Source organism: Pseudonaja textilis, chromosome 3, assembly GCF_049901715.1.
Source record: "Pseudonaja textilis isolate UNSWEBS1 chromosome 3, rPseTex1.2, whole genome shotgun sequence".
In the NCBI taxonomy this organism is placed as follows: domain Eukaryota; kingdom Metazoa; phylum Chordata; class Lepidosauria; order Squamata; family Elapidae; genus Pseudonaja; species Pseudonaja textilis.
Genome location: NC_141992.1, coordinates 4,949,142 through 4,970,771, shown reverse-complemented (window position 1 = coordinate 4,970,771; position 21,630 = coordinate 4,949,142). Strand labels below are relative to the sequence as shown.

General features: G+C 47.5%; 1 protein-coding gene across 2 annotated transcripts in view; it reads right to left on the bottom strand.

The window, feature by feature from the left end:
* Positions 1 to 3,198: 3,198 nt before the first annotated feature.
* Positions 3,199 to 21,630, bottom strand: part of LOC113434267 (tyrosine-protein phosphatase non-receptor type substrate 1) — a 168,845-nt gene continuing 150,413 nt past the window's right edge. For both annotated transcript variants that reach the window (XM_026697335.2, XM_087928854.1), the window contains exon 9: positions 3,199 to 8,007. In XM_026697335.2, the coding sequence (XP_026553120.2) occupies positions 7,750 to 8,007 (258 nt within the window). In that variant the 3' untranslated portion in view covers positions 3,199 to 7,749. The remainder of the gene's footprint in view (positions 8,008 to 21,630) is intronic.

Sequence of the window (21,630 nt, the reverse complement as noted above, 5' to 3'; positions counted from 1 at the left end):
GGGAAGGAAAAGGAAAGGAGGTAGAAGAGAAGGAAAAGAAAGAAGGAAAGGAAAGGGAGAAGAAAGACCTGGCAATAGAGAAAAAGAGGGGAGGGGAGGCAAGGAGAAGGGAAGGGAGGAGAGGAAAGGAAAGGAGAGGAAAAGAGAAGAGAAAAGGAAGAGGGAAGGGAAGGGAAGAAAAGTCACTTTAGTGCAATGGTGAAGGTACTGCGATGGTGAGTTCTAATCCTGCCTTTGGCATGAAAGCTGACTGGGTGATTTGGGGCCAATTACTAGGAGACTATGAGTTCTAGTCCTGCCTTAGGCATGAAAGCTGGCTGGGTGATGGTGAGCCAATCACCAAGGGCCTGAGAGTTCTAGTCCCACATCAGGCCTGAAAGCCAGCTGGATGACTTTGGGCCAATCACCAGGAGACGGTGAGTTCTAGTCCCCCATTAGCCACCAAAGCCGGCTGGATCACTTTGAGGCAGTCATTTCAGCCCAACCCACCTCACAGGGTTGTTGTTGGGAGGAAAACAGGGGAGGAAAGAGCATGCATTAGGTATCTATTGCCCTGAGTTGTCTGTAAAAACAACACAGATGGAATGACGATAAATAAATGAGCAATAACCCAGTTTAAAAAGTTGGGGGAAACGGAAGTGTGTGTAGCGGCCCGCCAGCGTCCAGTGGGGCTGGTAGCAGATTCGGACACTGAGGAGGTTGTGGAAGAACCTGGGCCTGTCCTGGAGTCTGGGGAAGGCTTTGATGAGTGCTTTGTATCAGAGGCAGAGATGGGGCCAAGGCTGTCTGACAGTTATCAGCTGCCTTCGGAATCGGAGATCAGTGAGGAAGAAGAACAGCTGGAGCCTGTTCCCAGTGGGCTCACGCACAGAACTGCCAGATGAAGGGAACAGCTAAGGAACAAGGGCCCACTTGGACAGGTGGACTGTGAATGGCTCCTCCCATAGGGAATAAAAGAAGAGCGAAATGGGAGTGGGATTTTGCAGGAGACAATTATTTCATTTGGGTGAAGATCTGTTCTTGCATTCTTGCCAAGTATTGCCTGATACAGTGTGGCCTCTGAAAGATATCGGCCTGGCAACTCTCCAAGCCTGATCAAGGTCTGTAATTGTGAACTCTCTTGAAAGACTGTTGGCCGGGACTTCGCTGGAGAGGAATTCACTTTAACCTAAATAAAAGGGGTTTATCAGGACGAGGAATCGGCTTCGTGCTGTTGGAGAAACTTAGGCCAGAACAGTGCGCATCCCATGTACCCGATCTGTTGTGCGAACAGTCTCAAAACTTCCCGAGGCGAGAGCTGTTTTGCAAATACACCAAAGCTGGCATTGTGTAACGTTGTGCAATAAGGAAAAAAAAAACAACAAAAAACCCAGAGTGCAAAATCAATTCATAACGCCGACGATTATGCGAACAGATGCAATCCGAAATTACAGAAAGCTGTTTTGCTTACGTGCAAGTTTTGGAAGATGCCACTCCAAAAAAAATAAAAATAATAATCACAATATTTCTGTTCTTTTTTCTTCTTCTTCCTAAAGATGGGTGGGTTGGGGAAATAAAGAACCTCAAGACCCGCTTTTTCCCCCCCCCCCATCTGTCCCGTGCCTGCTAGCCAAGCGATAAACAGCTGGAGCTGAAGTCCAAACAATAATAATTAGAACGATTGTTCTCCTTCAGAATGGCGAATAAGCTGGGATTGGACTTCCCATTCAGCCTAGCACTTCTGCGTAATTGTAGATTGCCTTTTGCGATAATGACTGGTTTGTGCCAGCCTGGAATATATATGCCGTTTTTTGTGTGTGTTTTTTGCAACGCAAGCTATTTTTCCTATTTTGCATCGCTGAGCTCAAATATTTGGGTGGACGGCCGAGATCGGACTTTCTTTCGAATTCTGCTTCTCTGGTCTTCTCGCAAGGAAGCAGAAAAGATTTGTTATTTTCATACTTCATTAAGCGACCGTCCGAAGTTACAATAGCCCTGAAAAAAAGTGACCACGATGACTGCTTTTCACACTTACAAACCGTTGCAGAGTCTCCATGGTCCCCTGATCAAAACTCAGACACTTGGCAACTGACTTGTATCTATGACGGTTGCAGTGTGTGTGTGTGTTTTATGAAGTCGTGGTTTACGGTCCTGAACCATTAGTGTTGTGGCCGGCCAGCAGAGCTGGCGGCAGACTTGGACAGTCGGCAGACTCGGGACAGTGAGGTGGTTGGGAGGAACATGGGCCAGTTCTGGTTCTGGGGAAGGTTCTGACGGGGGCTCTGCGTCAGAGACAGAGATGGGGCCAGGGCTGTCTGACAGTTATCAGCTGCCTTCGGAATAGGAGATCAGTGAGGAAGAAGAACAGCTGGAGCCTGTTCCCAGTGGGCTCATGCACAGAACTGCCAGATGAAGGGAACAGCTGAGGAACAAGGGCCAACTCGGGGAATAAAGGCTCAGGTGGACAGTGAATGGCCCCCAGTGAACAAAGAGGAGCGAAAGGGGAGTCGGGTTTGCAAGAGACAATTAGTTCAATTCATTCGGGTGAAGATTTGTTCCTGACTTCTTGCCAAGTATTTGCTGCTACAGCATGGCGTTTGGAAGATATCAGCCTGGCAACTCTCCCAGCCTGATAAAGGTCTTTAGTTGTGAAATCTCTTTAAAGACTATTGGCCGGGACTTTGCTGGAGAGGAATTCCCTTGAACCTAAATAAAAGGGGTTTTATCGGGACGAGGAGTTCAGCTTCGTGATCTTGGGAAGGTCTAGGTCAGAACAATTAGGTACAAATTTATATTGAAGGAAAGTAGTTTCTCCTCGGCTTAAAACCATATTTTTAGTAACTGCTCTAAGTTACAACGGCACTGGAAAACAGTGACTTATGACCGTGTTTCATACTTACAACCTGTGCTTCATGGTCACATGATCAAAATTCAGACCCTTGTCATCTGACTCACATTTATGATGGCTGCAGTATCCTGGGGTCTTGTGATTCCTTTTTACGACCTTCTGCCAGAGTCACTATAACCACCGTGTGGCTAACTCAACGACCACCATGATTCACTCAACAACTGTGGGAAGAAACGGATGCCAAATTCACTTCATGGCTTTCTCACTTAACAACAGAAACGGGGAGGAGGCACTGTTGTGGTCGTAACTCAAGGACTACCCGGGTGCCTTTAAATCCCGCTCAGTCATGGATCACGCACACAAATCTGAGGGATGATGCAGAACCTTTTATTACAAAAATATCTTGCAAGCGAAAAACAAAACAAAACAAAACAAGAGTGAAAAAAATTATTAAGGTGCAAATTCATACAAACACATACTTTTCTGATCCACGACAAATATATCCCAACGACTTCAATAATGCCTCCCTCCCCCCCTCCCCTGGCCTTAGTTCCATTATCCTTCCTGCAAACCGAGGCCAAGCACTGAGGCTATTTCACAATCTGAGAGGGATGCTCACGGTTGTTTGGACTCCATGTCCCAGAATTCCTTTAGCTGTGGAGGATGGAATTCTGGGAATTGAAGGCCAAGGCTTCAAGCAGGCAATGCCAGGTGGGTGAAGGTTACTCTACATCAGGGATGTCCAGCCTTTTAAAGACTTGTGGACTTCAGCTCCCAGAATTCCCCAGCCAGCCATATTTTTAAGACTTGTGGACTTCAGCTCCCAGAATTCCAGTCAACTATATTTTTAAGACTTCAGCTCCCAGAATTCCCCAGCCAGCCACATTTTTAAGACTTGTGGACTTCAGCTCCCAGAATTCCAGAGTCAGCCATATTTTTAAGACTTGTGGACTTCAGCTCCCAGAATTCCCCAGCCAGCCACATTTTTAAGACTTGTGGACTTCAGCTCCCAGAATTCCCCAGCCAGCCATATTTTTAAGACTTGTGGACTTCAACTCTCAAAATTGCCCAGTCAGCCATATTTTTAAGACTTCAGCTCCCAGGATTCTATAGCCAGCATGACTGCTGGGGAATTCTGGGAGTTGAAGTCCACAAGTTTTAAAATATGCCCACAAGTCATCAAATATGGCTGACTGAGGAATTCTGGGAGCCGAAGTCCACAAATCTTAAGAGTCCCCAAGGTTGGACATCCCGGCTTTACACAATCATTAATCACTTCCCCATTCTCTGTTTTGCAGAATATTGGACCTGCTCACATTTTGACAACCCCCTTCCAAGCAACAGGCTCTTAAGCTTCCTTGTCACTGTGGGAGCGCTCGTAAGTTAAAGCAGTCAAACAGCTGGTGTGTGAGATCTTCGCCATGCTGGTGTGTCAGCCCCCAAGGGCAGCTGTGAGTCAACCCAAAGAGGCCACCTCCTTCTCCGTTGCCTTCATGAGCCTGCAAGCATCACAACCAGCTTTGTTCCACTCCACGGTGTGGCACAGCACGAGGGAGTGAGAACTCGGAGCCGAGCTGGATGAGACAGAGCAGAAGGGGAGGTGGAACGAAAGAGTCAAGCTTCAACAGTGGTTGCCTGCCAGAAGGAACATCTACCTTGGCTTTGTGGGACATGCCAAACCATTGTCTTTCCCAAAGGACGTGCCGTCCTTTAGTCCTTCCTCAGCAGGGATGGAGAAATGGAGGCCTTCAGATGTTGTAGAACTACAATGGCGAGAATGAGACCTCCTGGGAGATGTAGTTCTTCAAGGTCTGGAGTGCCTTGAAGTTCTCCCCTCACTTGGTTTCTGCAAACTAGGAAGGTCCGTGAGGATTTGATAGCTTGCCCCGATCCCTGAATTCCAGCCTCACATCTTCCCTCTTAGATCCTTAACATAGATACGACTTCTCCCCTCGTGTTTAAGAAAAAGCAGGGACCCTCTCCCCCCACAGCTCTACCAGGTGAACCTCCAAGGAAGGGTCAACTCCAAGGTTCTCTGATGGGCTCTTGAATGAGCTATGGTGAAAAGGGGATGTCATCGAACCCAAGATGAAGGAGGCCTTCAAAGGTTTGACGGGGAGCCAACCCAAAAGCAGCAGAGGACAGGAGGGAAGGAAGGTGAGAGGAATCTTCTGCCTTTGGAAGGAATGGCAGATCCCTCAAGAAGGTCCATGTCCTTTCCTGGGACCTGTTGAGATCTTTTGGGGATCCTCAAGACGGACACTGGTTGCAAGATGGACACGGGACTATTGGAAGACATCCCTTCTGCTTCCCTTCCTCCTTCCACGTCCACCAAAATGGGCAGTTAGTGTCCCTAAACATTATAGTTAAGGAGGAACACAACAAGGAGGACCTTGGGAAAAATATACCATCAAGAAGAATGTCGGTTGCTGGTAGCAGGAGCCACAGACAGTGGGTTGCAAAGGTTCGGAGCAGCCTTCCCCAGCTTGGCAACTTCTCAAGTAGTTGGGACTACAGCTCCTATCACCATCTGGAGGGCGTTGGACTTCTTCCCCAACGCTCAGGCCCTTCCTTGTTTTTTTCCCCCCTAATTCTCTTTTCACACTAGTGCTAAGTACACAGTACTACACTCACTTACAAAGAACGTACACAAATATTGGTATTTTTTTTTTTTTAGTTGTAAAAGGAGTATACAGTTATAATGTTGAACAGTCAACATAGCAGTACAGCAGCATCTCGTGAGGTGCCCCTAAACGGAGAGGTCTTCCAATCTTGGCAACTTTAAGACTGGTGGACTTCAACTCCCAGAATTCTGGGAGTTGAAGTCCACCAGTCTTAAAGTTGCCAAGTTTGGGGACCCCTGCCCTAACTTGTAAGGTAGGCAAAATAGACCTCCGTGTTTAGGGAGTGTCTTCTCCTTCCCTCTCTCTTATTCAACTGGACTTCCAGAATGGAGGAGTGAAAAAAAAATATATGAGTGACTTAAGGAAGATGGGAGTGAAAGAAAAACCAGCTCCACAGATCTGACGGGTCGGAAGAGAAGAAATCACAAAAATGAAGGGATGGGTTGACCTGCCCAGGTCAAACCACATCGAGCCCCCGTTTCTCCCTCTTTTCATCTGGAGATGTTTCCCAAAGCTCCATCCGCTTGGAAGGAGATCAAGAAGATATCCCATCCTCCCAAAGCCACCCCCAGCCTCGTTTACTTGCTCAACTGTGGTCCTTCTCGACACCCACCGGATGAATTCACAAGCGAACGTCTACGGTGGAGCTACAGAGAAGACACGGTGCACAATGTTGTAAACTGGGAGGATCTCCAAACGTGGCCACTTTTAAGACATTGTGGACTTCAACTCCCAGAATCCCCCCCCCCCCCCAGGCCAGCCAGCCAGCCACACTCTGGTCTAAACGTCTGGTCCAAATCCTCAACGATAATACAATTTCTCTCCCTGCTACCTTTCAAATGAAGTTCTAAGACAACGGTCTTCAAACTTGGCAAGTTTAAGACTTGTGGACTTCCAATTCCCAGAATTCCTGAGCTAACAATGACTGTGGAGGAGGAATTCTGGGAGTTGGAAGTCCACAAATCTTAAAGCTGTCAAGTCTGAAGACCCCTGTTTTACGATCTTAACCCCACGAGATGGCTGGGGTGGGGATTCTGGGAATCTTCAAAGTGGCCACGTTGGGAGACCCCTGCTGTAGACTGATCTTTTGGGAGACATACTGTCTTTTCTACGAGGATGGTGGAAAGAGCAGGGAGAGCCAACTTTCAGAAACACACACACACACACGCACACGCACACACACTCACACTCACAGATCTTTACCATTAAAGAGTTACTCTTAGCTTACTATGGGAGAAGGCCAGTAACAAAGATCGTGGATGGGTCAGGAACCCAAGTGATTATTCAGCGAGGTTCCCTAATTCCCTAAGGCCCGAGTAGGCCACCGAGGCTGCGATCCATCGTTTCCTTCAAATGAGAAGTCCTTAAGGGAAGAAATGTTGCGAAGAGGAAGAGGAGGAAGAAGAAGAAGAAGAAGAAGAAGAAGAAGAAGAAGAAGAAGAAGAAGAAGAAGAAGAAGAAGAAGAAGAAGAAGAAGAAGAAGAAGAAGAAGAAGAAGAAGAAGAAGAAGAAGAAGAAGGGAGAGTGACACTTGAGAAGGTTTTTCTACGGATTGTGGCCTTGCCAGCAAAAGCCCAACTGAAGCTAACTAAGCTAAAGAGGCACGTCTCGTCAAAGGAGAAACCGAGGAAGTATCTGCGGGGTTAGAGTAAAGCAAAATGAAAGAGACACCATCTTGGCCAAACATGGAGGCGTCTTGTGCCCAGAAGCACTTGGGAAGGAATCTTCTTCCTCCTCCCCTTCTCCTGAAGTCTAGTCAAAGACCTCGGAAGGGGGCAGTGCCCAATCCCAAAGGTTGGCTTGTTTTAGTTTTAGGGGTGAGCAGGGTCCCCCGACGGGAGGAAGGAATAACCTCAAGGTGGCATCTCAGCTGCTTGGGTGATCTCCAAGGCCAACGAGAAGGGCTTCCCCCAGGAGGAGCCGGACGCGGCAACTGGCCTGCATCCCCAGGCCGCTCGTAGTCTTGCTCACCGTCCTCGGCGGCGCGTTGACGAAGTTACGAGGAAGAGCGTGGAGGTGCTCGGGTGAGGGAAAAAAAGCCATGTTAGATCCGTCGTGACGTCTTCCCATCCGCTTGGCGAGCAGGGGAGGAAGAAGCTCACAAATAAACAAAACCAGGATGCAGCTGTGAGTAGCACCAAACAGTTTGCAAGGAACCTCCTCCGGGACCTGGGAGGAGCACGACACCGAGAGTCCAAGCCCTAGCCGAAGATTTCCCCCCCAACTCACTGGTCAGAGGTCCTTTCAAGCCCCCCTTAAGCAGCCACCTCTTCCTCCTCCTCCTCCTCTTCCGGAGAATCACTTATTCTGCACCTGGACGCTGGCGTACTCCGAGCTCGCTTCCTCGGCCTTCGGGGACGGCCGCTTGGGGGCTTTGTTCAGCTGCACCATATCCAAGTCCGCGTAGGTGACGTTGTCCTCGTTGGGCAAGGGTTGCACTGCCTGCAGGGTGGCGTACTCCGACTGCAGGGGGCTTTCCACCCCTGGGCAGGGTCTCTTCTGGGCCACCTTGTCAAAGTTTAGGTCTGCGTAGGCCATGTTGTTGGGGTCAGTGTCCTGTGTGAGCAGCAGCGGAAAGGGAGGGAAGGGAGGGGCAGAGGGGGAAAAAAAGTGGGGATGGAAGGAGAAAAGAGACATTTAAAAAATGTGGTTTTTTTTCTTGTAAGAAGAGAAGAGAACAGGTCAGGGTTGAATGGGGGGGTCCTTGGTGCTCTCTGAGGTTTCTTGCGGACGTTGCGTGACCCAACTGTCTGGGCTCCAACAAATCCACCCCGCATTCAAATCATAAGTCTCTAGCCGCATCTCTCAGAGAAAATAAAATTGATTTATTAGAAGTGGCCATGTTGGTGTTAGTTGGATGCAGCCGATACTAAAATACATCATTCATTTCCCCCTTTCACCCTGGTCTTCCCCTCACCCTCTGGATATATATTCTCCAATGGGACACATCCATAGCCAAGAGTCATCAATTGTGCTCTCCAACAACTTTGGGCTACCAGGGTAATTATCTAGGCACGTAAGGAATGCCTTGTTTTCCCCCACTCCTTTCTGGCAGCTAAAAAGACCAAAGGAATATCTTTTTAGTTGACAGCAGGTTTGATATTTATAATAATTTTGTCAGGGCTCCAACAAATCCACCCCCCATTCAAATCATAAGTCTCTATCCGCATCTCTCAGAGTTAAAAAAAAAAATTGTTTTATTAGGAATGGTCATGTTGGCTTTAGCTGGGTGCAGCCGACATTAAAATACACCATTCATTTCCCCCTTTGACCCTGGATGTATATTCTCCAATGGGACGCATCCATAGCCAAGAGGCATCAATCAGGCTCTCCAGTAATAAACTTGCGCGCCAACAGCTTCGGCTGCCTAGCAATTATCTGAGGCATTTAAGGAATGCACTGCTTTCCCACACACCCTTTCTGCGGGCAACTCAAATCACCAAAGGAGTATTTTTTTTTTTAAGTTGACACCAACTAGGGAACATCATCAGGGCTAGAAAGGGGTGGAGGAGAAGGGGAGGAATAACAGAATTGGAAGGGACCTTGGAGGTCTTCTAGTCCAACCCCCTGCCCAAGCAGAAAACCCTATGCCAGGGATAAGCTAACCTTTCGTCGTTGCATGCTGAAAGTGCAGCGCATGCGCAACCTCTCCCCGGCACACGTGCGCACGCCGCTCTGTGCTCCCCCGCATATGTGTCTCCCACATGCGCCCCGCCCCTGTGCCTGCGTGGCAGACACCCAACGATCAGCTGGCTGGCAGGAGGCGTGCGTGCATTACGCAGTGGGATTGAGCTGGGGCGACGGCTGGTGTGCCGGCACAGATGGCTCTGCTTGTCACTTCCGGCACGCGTGCGATAGGTTCGCCATCATGGCCCTAGACCATTTTAGACCACTGGTTTGTCCCATCTCCAGTGATGGGGCACCAACAACATCTAGAAGCAAGCAGTTCCACTGGTTAATAGCCCTCACCGTTAGGAAATTTCTCCTTAGTCCTAGGTTGCTTCTCTCCTTGGTGAGTTTCCACCCGTTGCTTCTTGTTCTACCCTCAGGTGCTTTGGAGAATAGCTCGACTCCTTCTTTTTGGGGGGGGCAGCCCCTTAAATATTCGAAGACTGCTATCATGTTTCCCCTAGTCCCGTGATGGTGAATGTATGGCACGCGTGCCAGAAGTAGCATGCAGAGCCATCTCTCTGGGCATGCCAACCGTTGCTCGTTGCTTTGGCCTGAATACACGCAAGAAACCAGAAGACCAGGGGGCTGGCACGCATGCGCTCACCGGAAACCGGAAGCTCAACTTCCCACGCGTGCATGTACTTTGGGGACCTGCTCTTCGCGCTGAAAAGGTTCGCCAACACCTGCCCTGGTCCTTCTTTTCATTAAAGTAGACCTACCCAATTCCAGCAACCATTCTTCATATATTTTAGCCTCCAGTCCCCTAACCATCTTCGTTGCTCTTCTCTGCACTCTTGTTTTTAACAGTCTCAACATGTTTTTTGTACGGTGGCAGCTAAAATTGGATGGAATATTCCAGATGTGGCCTTATACCACACTTGGGATGAGGACTATGGGGTCCTTGGGGCTCTCGGAGCTTCTCTGTTTTCTTGCAGACGTTTCATGACCCAACTAGGTAACATCATCAGCGCTAGAAGGGATTGGGATTTGCAAAGGAGAGGAGGAGGAGGAGAAGTGGGAGAAGGAGAGGAGGAGGAGGAGGAGGAAGAGGAGGAGGACTGTGGGATCCTTGGTGCTCTCTGAGCTTGGTTTTTTTTTCTTGCAGTCGTTTCATGACCCAACTAGGTAACATCATCAGTGATAGGAGGGAGTGGGTTTGCGAGGAGGAGGAGGAGGAAGAAGAGGAGGAGGAGGATGGTGATTGTGCGGTTCTTGAGGCTCTTTGGACTTGCTTGTTTTCTTGCAGATGTTTCATTACTCAACTAGGTAACATCAGTGCCAGGAAGGAGTGGGGGATTTGTTCTCTGTATATATCCTCCTCCTCCTCTTCCTCCCCCTCTTCTATTTCTCCTCCCCCCTGCAACCTCCTCCCCTTCTAGCACTGATGATGTTACCTAGTTGGATCATGAAATGTCTGCAAGAACACAACCCAGGCAACCAATCTCTGGGCGCCACAAGAAGCACAAGTGTTGTGCAATCCCGGGAGCTGTAATCCCGACATCTTCAAAAATGGCTAAGGTTGAGATCCCCTGGTGTAAATCCTCAAATATAAGGCTCCCCGCTGCTTTTAAATTAAGGTTTAAGATCTTAACACCACCGGCTTCGATCTGTCTACGCATGGTAGAATCCACGTTTTCTTAGCGAGCAATTTGAGATAAACAACATATGGCTTAGAAAGAGGCGTAAATCTGCCGGGGCTGCGATTCTAATTCTTCCCCCTTCCCGCTAAGTGAGCGGTCTTTCGAACGGGGAGCTTGTGTATGTGTGTGTGTGTGTGTGTGTGTTGGGTGGGTTGGATCCACTAGGCACAGCTCCCAGCATGCCTTGCAACAGGACACTAGGCTTACGGTTTGCAAGAACATAGAAGCACCAAATCCTAGGGCTGGAAGGGACCTCAGAAGGGTCGGCTAGTCCAAGAGTTGCCAATCTTTTAGACCCCCAGGGACCACCAAACTTGTAATTTTAAATCCTGAGGACCAGAGACCCTGGGAAAATCCCCCCAAAAGTCTGCAGGAAAATTCCCCACGCACTTTTCCTACAGGTCGATCGTTCTTTATTTGGGATCACAGGATACTGTCTCCAGCTCTGTCCTCAGGGGATGAGAGAGAGAGAGAGAGAAAGAGAGAGAGAGAGAGAGAAAGAGAGAGAGGGAGAGAGACTTTTGGCTTCATGCAAGGAAAGCAGCAGAAGCCGCAGAAGTCTTTCTTTCTCTCCCCCAAACTCTGCCAGAAATGAATCTTTGTGAGATTTGTCATGCCGGCGCAGCCTCTTGGAGCAGGAGGCCTTGCAGGGCCCCAAAGACTCATTTCTGGCAGAGTTTGGGGGAGAGAAAGAGAGACTTTTGCTGCTTTCCTTGCGTGCAGCCGAAAGCAGACGAAGAAAGGAGCGGAAAGAAGCAACCCAGAGGCCAGGTGAGGCGCGTGGGGTGAGTGGGGCAAGTTCCCCCCCTCTGCCCTTTCCCCCCTCCCCTCACTACCTCGTGTTCTTCGCAATGTAAGCGACGCAAGCCTTGTGTTCCCGCGGGCCATGTGGGCGGCGCTGCCTTGTGTTCCCCTGCAGCCTGGATTAATTGTTTTGGTGGCCACATTTCTCTACAGACCACCAAAAATTTATCACAGACCACCAGTGGTCCCCGGCCCACTGGTTGGCGACCACTGTTCAAGTCCAACCCGCTGCTCAACCTTATACAGGGAGTTGTCAACTTACAACCGTTCATTTAGTGACTGTTTTTAAGTTACGACAGCCCTGAAAAAAGGGGGGACTTGTATGACCGTTTTCCACACCAACGACCCTCGTAGCCTCCCCGCGGTCCTGTGATTTACATTCAGGACGATTGCCACCTCACAAATGACTCGCATTTACGACGGTTGCAGTATTGTCCCCGGGGACGGGCGAGATCCCCTTTTGCGACCATCCTGACGAGCAAAGTCCCCGGGGAAGCCGGATTCACTCTTAACGACCACCGGACTCATTTAAAAACGGCAGCGATTCACTTCACAAAAGCAGCAAGGGAAGTTGTAAAACAGGGCTAAACTCACCTAACAAATGTCTCACTGAGCAACATCAATTCTCTGGGCTCCATTGGTGGTCATAAGTCGAGGACTAACTGCACCATCCTGGTCAAATGGCTTCCCAGACATTTAAAAAAGAAAAAAAACACCCTCCAGTGATAATCTCTGGAGGCAAATAGTTCCCCCGTTTGATTCCCGCCTTCCTCACTGTCAGGATTTATTTATTTAGCATACGGCAGATCGTACATGGACTGCCAACACGGATTACCCTTTCCTCTAGACCAATAAAACACAATCAAATACAAATGTTAAAAAGATCTATATCGAAATACCAACGCGGTCTTCCAATATATGAGAGGCTGCCCCAGAGAGGAGGAAAGCGATTCTCCAAAGCACCCGAAGGCCAGACAAGGAATAATGGATGGAAACTGAACAAGGAGAGAGATTCAACCTGGAAATAAGGAGGAGGGATTTTCTGACAGGGAGAATCAAATATCATCAGATTTGGAAGGGGCCTTGGAGGTCATGGAGTCCAACCCCTTGCCCAAGCAGGAGACCCTACACCGTTTCCAGTGGTGGGATTAAAAAAAATAAATTACTACCGGTTCTGTGGGTGAGGCTTGGCGGGCGTGGCAGGGAAGGTTACTGCAAAATCCCCATTCCTTCCTCACCCCACTGACCTGCTTTCCAGCTCCGTTCTCCTGTGCAGGGCAACCCAAGGAGACAACCAGCCGATCAGCTGGGACTCAATGGGAGGCAGAGAAGAGATGGGGGTTGGCGGGGCCAGTCAGAGGCGGGATTTTCCGGTTCTCTGAACTACTCAAAATTTCCGCTACCGGTTCTCCAGAACTGGTCAGAACCTGATGAATGCCACCTCTGACCATTTCTGACACGGAAGTCCGGTCTCTTCTTGAAAGCTTCCAAGGGATGAAGCTCCCACGACTTCCAAAGGCAACTTCTGTCCCATGGGTTGATTGTTCTCACGGTCAGAAAGTTTCTCCTTGTTTCCAGGGGTTGGACTGGATGACCTGCAAGGTCCCTTCCAACTCTGTTAATCTACTAGATGGAGACTTATCAGCAACCTAGAACTGAGGAGAAATTTCCTTCCAGTGAGGACAATTAACCAGTGGAACAGCTTGTCACCAGAAGTTGTGGGTGCTTCAACCCTGGAGGTTTTCAAAGAAGAGACTGGACAACCCTTTGTCTGAAATGGTATAGGGTCCCCTGCATGAGCTGGGGGCTGGACTAGAAGACCTCCAAGGTCCCACACTCTGTTATTCCTGTTCCTGAATCTCCCCCTCTTTTTCCCCTTCTGCACTGATGTTATCTAGTTGGGGAATGAAACTGAGATGAGCCGGAGCGTAACACAAATGTAACAAAATCCAAAGCACAAATAAATGTCCTTTAATGCCTCCAACTTGGCCTCACCGTTCAATAATTGTCAGTTGGAGATAAAACATACTCAAAAATAGCCTTCAAAAAAAGCAATACAGTCCAAACTTAATGAGCAGAGAGCAGTGAAATAAAAAAACCAAACAATCTACAATGAAAAAATCTCCACAACGGACCAGGATAAGTAATGACCAACTCCAAGGAGATAACAAGGCACAGTCTGTTGGAACGACACCAACCAAGATAACTTCAGCCCAAAATAACACACGCTTTGCTTCTAGCAGCGCTGTGTTGTAATAGTCTCTCTTATAGTCTAGTCTCCCCAGCTGCAACCAATCAGGGGGATCATGGCCGCTTCCTCTCTCATAAGCCAAGTTGCTCCCTTCTCTGTTCCTCCCTGCTTGTTCTAGGATGAAGAGGGGATGGGCCTGGTTCTTCCTCTGGCTGCCCAGCTGGCCTCTGACACAACCTCGGGAGCCACACCTCCACTCCCTCTCGGCTGTTCCTCCCCTCCGTCAGAGTCCGACTCTACCAAGGGCACGACAGAAACTTCTGCAAGAAAACCGACCAAGTTCAGAGACCACCAAGGACACCCCCCCCTCCCCAGTTCAACCCCGAGCTACCCTCTTCTGATACAGGCTCTCCTGCTTGAGCAGGGCGGGGTTGGACTAGAGGACCTCTAAGTTCCCTTCCAACTCGGCTATTTCTGGTTCATCCTATGATTTAGCTCTCTCGATCCCTTTTATCATCTTCGTTGCTTTTCTCTGTAGCCCCCCCAGGAATGGATATCAGGGCTGGGGAGGGCCGGGCAGCTGTTCTCCCAATGATTCCAGCAGTTCTGGGATTTATTTCCCTGGTTCTTTTTGAAGACAAAGCCAGCCAGGCCTTTATTGTGGCAGCAAAATTGTCCCGTTTCTGCAGACAGCTGGAGACCCGCCGGGGATGGCGAGAAAGCAGTGACGGTGCCCCCCCCACCTCCCACCCGGGTGAAAGGGGGTGAAAGGAGGATTGGGGGAAAGCTTGGTTGGCTCAGCAAAATCGCACAATGGCGCCATTCAAAAACCTCCCTCTAAAAATACAACGCACGCACGGCTCTTTTTTTTTTTTTTTTTTTGCGCAGCTGGGCCTTTTCATAAAAAAATAAATAAAAACCTTTCGGGAAGACGGGGGAACGAAAGAAAATAATAATAATAAAAAACCAAAATCTGTGCAGCCAGCAATCTTGTGGAAAAAGGGGCCGATTTCTTCCCTCGACGACTTTCCGTTTTGTAACGTTACAAATATCGAGTTTGGAGGAGACGGATGGGATGGTGGATAGAAGGGAGGAAAAGTGGCTTAAAGGAGGGGAGAAAAAAAACCCCGTCGTTTAAAAAATAAATAAACCCAAACCAAGTTTTTAAAGTCCTCATGATGAAAATGCAAAGCTGCGGGGCTGGTTAGGGCCCTGAAAAATCCCTCTGCCCTGCCTTCGACTTCGTTGTTTTAAAAACATCCTTTGCCTGAAAAAAACAATTACTACCAACCTACTGACTACCTATAGTGAAAACTCCATTGACTCTGCTTCTAGTGGTTTACAATTACTACCGACCTGCCTTCCATGGAGGACCTGTATCCTGCACGAGTCAAAAAGAGGGCTGTGAAAATATTTACAGACCCCTCACATCCCGGACATAGTAAACTGTTTCAACTCCTTCCCTCAAAACGACGCTACAGAGCCCTGCACACCAGAACAACTAGACACGAGGGGAATTTTCCTCCGAACGCCATCACTCTGCTAAACAAATAACTCCCTCAACATTGTCCAACTATTTACTAAGGCTGTATTACTATTACTGTTAATCTTCTCATCATCACTCCTTATCACCCATCCCCTCCGACTTGTGACTGTATGACTGTGACTTTGTCGCTTGTATCCTTACGATTTATATTGACTGTTTCCTAGTATGATTTGATTGCTTATTGTACCCTATGACTATCATTAAGTGTTGGACCTGATGATTCTAGAAGAATGTCTCTTTTCTTTTATGTACACTGAGGGCATTTGCACCAAAGACAAATTCTTTGTGAGTCCAACCACACTTGGCCAATAAAGAATTCTATTCTATTCTGTTCCGTTCCGTTCCGTTCCGTTCCGTTCCATTCTATTCCTATTCCATTCCACTCCACTCCGTTCTAATTCTAATTCTAATTCTAATTCTAATTCTAATTCTAATTCTAATTCTAATTCTAATTCTAATTCTAATTCTAATTCTAATTCTAATTCTACTCTACTCTACTCTACTCTACTCTACTCTACTCTACTCTACTCTACTCTACTCTACTCTACTCTACTCTACTCTACTCTACTCCACTCCACTCCACTCCAGTCTAGTCTAGTCTAGCATAAGTACTATGTCAACTCATAAAATATTTCTATGGCTTTTTTAGAGTTGCCAACAGAAAGGGAGGGGGGAGCAGTGTGGCAGCTTGCAAACTGAAAGTGCATCCCATAAATAGTTTTTCAAAGATAGTAACTAGGTGACTGAAGTTTCTGCCCAGCAAAATTCTAACTGGAGAGCATGACTGATGACTCTGGGCTATGGAGGTGTCCCATTGGAGAGTATGAACTACGATACACCCAGAGGGAAAACCAGGGTCAAGGGTGACAATGAATGATGTGTCTCAGAGTCGGCTACACCTAGGTAGTGCCGTCATGTTAACTCCCAATAAATCTTTTTGGAGTTTTGGAAGTTTGGCCCAAGACTCATTATTTAAATGGGGGTATCTACTGGAGCCCTGACATACTGGTTTACTGAGTACAGAGAGTCCTCAATTTACAACAGTTCATTTAGTGAGAGTTCAAAGTCACAACGTCACTTAAAAAAAGGGACCGAGGACCGTTTTTCACACTTGTGACCTTTGCACGATCGGGTGACCAAAATTTGGAGGCTTGGCAAGGGGTTCATATTTATGACAGTCACAGAGTCTCCAGCTCACAGGAAACACCTTCCGTGACTTTCGGACAAGTGGGGAAGCCAGAAATGTTGGGCTCAATTACGGTCATAAGTTGAGGACTACCTGTTCACAAAATGTGACCTTGGGAAGGGGGGAGAAAATGGATGTCGGAGCTTCAAATCCGGGTCGTTTTGGAAATCCAATGTACTGGTAGCTTAACAACCGTGCCACAAATTGAACCACTGCAGGGGTTCACTTAACAGCAGCAACCAGAAAGCTATTGTGTCATGCCCCTGTTGGAATCTGATTCGGAGGGGGAGGCTGAGCAGCTGACAGGAAGTGGGAGTGTGGCTCCATTGGCTGTGGAGGAAACTGGGGAAGGGCACAGTCTGGCTGGGCAGAGTAGGGAAGAGGTAGAACAAGGGAGAGTTCAGAGGAAGACCCAGGCCCATCCCCTCTTCATCCTAGGGCACGCAAGGAGGAATGGAGAATGGAGCAACATGAGTTGCGTGGCTTATGAGGGAGGAAAGGGCCCTGATCCCCTTCATTAGCTGCAGCTGGGAACACAGTGTTTAAAAAGGGAGTTTGCGCACAGCAACTTGTTGGGAACCAATCATGTATTATCTTGTTTTGGCTTATCTGTGTTCCTGGCGTCTTCCCAACTATGTGTGTTTTGTTGGCCTTTCAAGCCTGCAATTCCTTCTCCTGCCCTGTCAAGTTAATTGCCGCAACGTGGTTTATTTGGATTTTTAGTTACAGTTTGTATGTACTTTGTTTTCAGACTGAATTTCCTCTACTTAAAGGCTGTTCCTGGGAGAGTTTTTTCTCCAGCCGAAGGTAACCTGGACATTGGGGGCAAAGTTGGAGGTATTAAAGGGACTTTTCTTACATATGTGACTGTGTTGCCTTTGTGCCACGACCCTTTGGGTCATCACAGGTTGTAAAATGGGGGAAAAATGGTCACAAGCCACCTTTTTCGGTGCCGTTGTAGAAACAAACTATTGGGGATTACCTGTCATTTTGATCGGCTGCTAAGCAACCCATCGTAAGTTGAGGACAACCTAGATGACGGCCAGCCGCAACCCATGAAACTCAATGTTGTTAAAAAAAAAAAGAGAGAGAGAGAGAGACAACCAGCCTAACTCATCCACCCCAATTATTTTCCTCTGCACCCCAAATTGTGTCCTCTTTTCTAATCCCCGCTACACATTTTAATCCGAAAAAGCTAAAAGGCCATTCAGGGTCACATTTGCCGACTCGCTTTGTCCCCCGTATAGTTTCCTGCTTGAGTGCGGGCAAATCTGGAACTTTTTAAGCCTGTTTGCCATTCGCCTGAAAATTCTGCTGAGTTGCAGAAAAATAAAGAGGAAGATTTTTAAGCTGTAAGATGAACCTCCTAGTCGGGCAATGAAAGCAGAAGCAATAAGCGAGGATTTCGGATTATTCCTGGCTGGTGATGACAACTATACTGAGAATTATTTTCCCCACTAAAAGAAATCTTTTTAGGGGCGTGCCTCGTTCCTTTATCTAGCTACTTCTGCTGTCCTATTAATTCCTAATTATAAGAGAATAACAGAAGAGTTGAAAGGGACCTTGGAGGTCTTCTAGTCCAACCCCCTGCTCAAGCAGAAGACACTATACTACTTCAGAAAAATGGTTTTCATGTCTCTTCTTAAAAACCTCCAGTGTTGGGGCATTCACAACTTCTGGTGGCAAGTTGTTCCACTGGTTAATTGTTCTCACTGTCAATAAATTTCTCCTTAGTTTTACATTGCTTCTCTCCTTGATGAGTTTCCATCCGTTGCTTCTTGTCCTGCCTTCTGGGGCTTTGGAGAATAGTTTGACCCCCCCCTCTTCTTTGGGGCAGCCCCTGAAATATTGGAAGACGGCTATCATATCACCCAAGTCTTTCTTTTCATTAAACTAGACATACCCAATTCCTGAAACCATTCTTCATATCAATCAATCAATCAATCAATCAATCAATCAATCCATCCTTCAATTAGCATAGACCTGAAAGGGACCTTGTAGGTCATCTAATCCAAACCCCTGCCCAAGCAGGAGACCTTACACCATTTCTGACAGATGGGAATCCAGTCTATTCTTGAAAGTCTCAAGGGATGAAGCTCCCACAACTTCCGAAGGCAACTTCTGTTCCATCAGTTGATTGTTCTCACTGTCAGAAAGTTTCTCCTTATTTCAGGGTGAATCTCTCCTTGGTCAGTTTCCATCCATTATTCCTGGTCTGACCTACAGGCGCTTTGGCTAAGAGCTTGACCCCTTCCTCCTCTCTGTGGCAGCCCCTCAAGTATTGGAAGACTGCTATCCTGTCTCCTTCTCTTCCCTAGACTAGCCAGGCCCAGTTCCTGCAACCGTTCATTGTATGTTTTAGTCTCCAGTCCCCTAATCTTGGTTGCTCTTCTCTGCCCTCTTTTTTTAGAGCAGAGGTCTCCAAACTTGGTGACTTTAAGACTTGTGGACTTCCACTCCCAGAATTCCTCAGCTAGCCATGCTGGCTGGGGAATTCTGGAAAGTCCTACAAGCCTCAAAAGCTGCCAAGTTTGGAGATCTCTGTTTGAGAGTCTCAACCTCTTTTTTACATCATGGTGACCAAAACTGGGTGCATTATTCCAAGTACGATTTTACCTAAGTATAAACACATGATCTTGATTCTATCCCTCTGTTAATGCAACCTAGGATTGTGTTGGCTTTTTTGGCAGCTGTCGCACTACGCTGGCTCATATTTAAGTGATTGTCCACTAGGACTCCAAGATCCTTCTGGAATCCTGCTTGGTATGCAAACCTTTCCTTGGTTGTCAAATCCACTCGTTGCTGTGCACAAAAACTTGCAGTTTTTCTCATCCCTGACAAGGTTAAAAATGTGTGGAACTCCCAGAATTTCCCAGCACCCATGTTGAATTTCTCTTATCTTCCTGGATGAGAAGGAAATGTCTTTGAAGAGAAACTCAGAAAGTCCAGTTGCCTCTTGGATGAAAAAACACACACCATCTTTGGTTCCGTTGTCTTAACTAAAAAAACCCACAACTATGTGTGGTGCTGTCACAACTCGAAACCCACCACTTCCCTTTATCTGCGTTGTGTTACGTGTCCAAAGAAGCAACATTTGTTTTTGTGATGTTTGTGTGTTGTATCACCGCCATTCGTGACTATTCGAAGTTGCAACGGCCTTGGAAAAAAGGGACTGGTGACCACTCCTCGCATTTATGACCGTTGCAATATCCCCCATGGTTACATAATCAAAATTTGGGAACTGTAGGACAATGGAAGCATCCCAGGATCACGTGATCCCAGCCAGCTTCAGACAAGCGGGCAATGGAGGAAGCCAGATCTGCTTAACAACCTCATGACTCACTTAACAATTGTGGTGATTTCCTTAATATCCATGGCTAAAAAAACCTGGTAAAACCAGGTATATCTTATTTAACAACCACGTTGTTTAGCAACTGCTCCAATTGTGGTTGTAAGTCAAAGACTGCCTCTAAAGGACCGGCTATTTTTTTTTATCGCCAAGTTTATAGTTTAAAATTTAGCTTCCTCCAATATGGGTAAGCCTTCGCTGTCTCTATTTAAGACAGGGGTCCCCAAACTTGGCCACTTTAAGACTTGTGGACTTCAACTCCCAGAATTCCTCAGCTAGCAAAGCAAAGCTAGCTGAGGAATTCTGGGACTTGAAGTCCACAAATCTTAAAGTGGCCAAGTTTGGAGACCTCTCTGACTTAAGACATATACCCCATAAATTAATTCCCCCCCTCCCCCAGCAGCTTTTAATAGGGCTTCACTTGGCAAGTACTTTACTTACATTTTAGTCCATTTAATTCCTTGCCGATTAACTTTGGAAAGATCAACAGGTTACAAAATTTACTTTGGCCTATAATTTTCAGAAAAGGGTTGTATTTTCCGGCATTTAGGTCGGTCCAAACTTCCTAAACCTCCCTTTAAAAGGTCTGAATTATGGCCTGCGAAAGAGAGCCTGGGCACTTTAAACCAATTTAATCCTTTCCCCATCATGTTAGGGTTGGTCCTTCCCTGGTTAGGAAGTCCACCTGGCCACATTTAAATTAAGTGTTCTGAGTATGAACAGGGCTATGATGTTTCTTATAGTAGAGAGCAGACAGCAAGAAAACACACACACACACACACACACACACAAACACACACACAAATAAAAGCTTTCAGAATATGTCAAGCTCAGTTCTTAGGAACTCAGCCCCTTTAGAGAAAAAAGGCATTGATTTAATTTTATAGCTGGTTTTTAGAAGCCCCTTTTGGATTGTCTGCGTGAAACAGAAAGAAATGCAATTTTTTCCACCACCACCACCCGCTTCCTTCTTATTGAAAATGTGACAAGAAGCAACGGGTGGAAAACGAGTGAAGGAGAAAAATAACCGAGAACGAAGGAGAAATTTCCTGACAGTGAGAGAGAACGATGAATCGCTGGAAGCTTTCGAGAAGACACTGGACTGGGCCACCTGTCAGAAATGGAGAAGGCTCTCCTGCTTGAGTTGGGGTGGTGGTGGAGGGGTGGACTAGATGACCTCCGAGGCCCCTTCCAACTCTTGTTATTCTGTTATCGAGGAGAGATCCGATCTTAAAACGAGGAGAAATTTCCAGACAGTGAGGACAATTAACCAGCGGGAACAACTTGTCTCCAGAAGTTGTGGGTACTTCATCTCTGGAGGTTTTAAAGAAGAGATTGGACAACCATTTTGTCTGAAACGATACAGGGTTTCCCGCTTGAGCAGGGGGTTGGACTAAATGACCTCCAAGGCCCCTTTGTCATGCCCCTGTTGGAATCTGATTCCGAGGGAGAGGTGGAACAACTGACAGGGAATAGGAGTGGGGCTCCGGTGGCTGTGGAGGAAACGGGGGAAGGGCACTGTCCGGCTGGGCGTTCAGAGGAAGACCCAGGCCCGCCGCCTCTTCATCCTAGGGCATGCAGGGAGGAACGGAGAAGGGAGCAACGTGAGTTGCATCGTTTACGAGGGAGGAAAGGGCCCTGATCCCCTTCATTGGCTGCAGCTGGGAAGACTGTTTAAAAGGGCAAACTGCCCAGGGCAACGTTGCTGGAAGCAAAGCATGAAATTACTTTGGTTTGTCAAGTCTTATCTGACTTCTGGTGTCCTCCCAAGTGTGTGTGTTTCATTCTCTT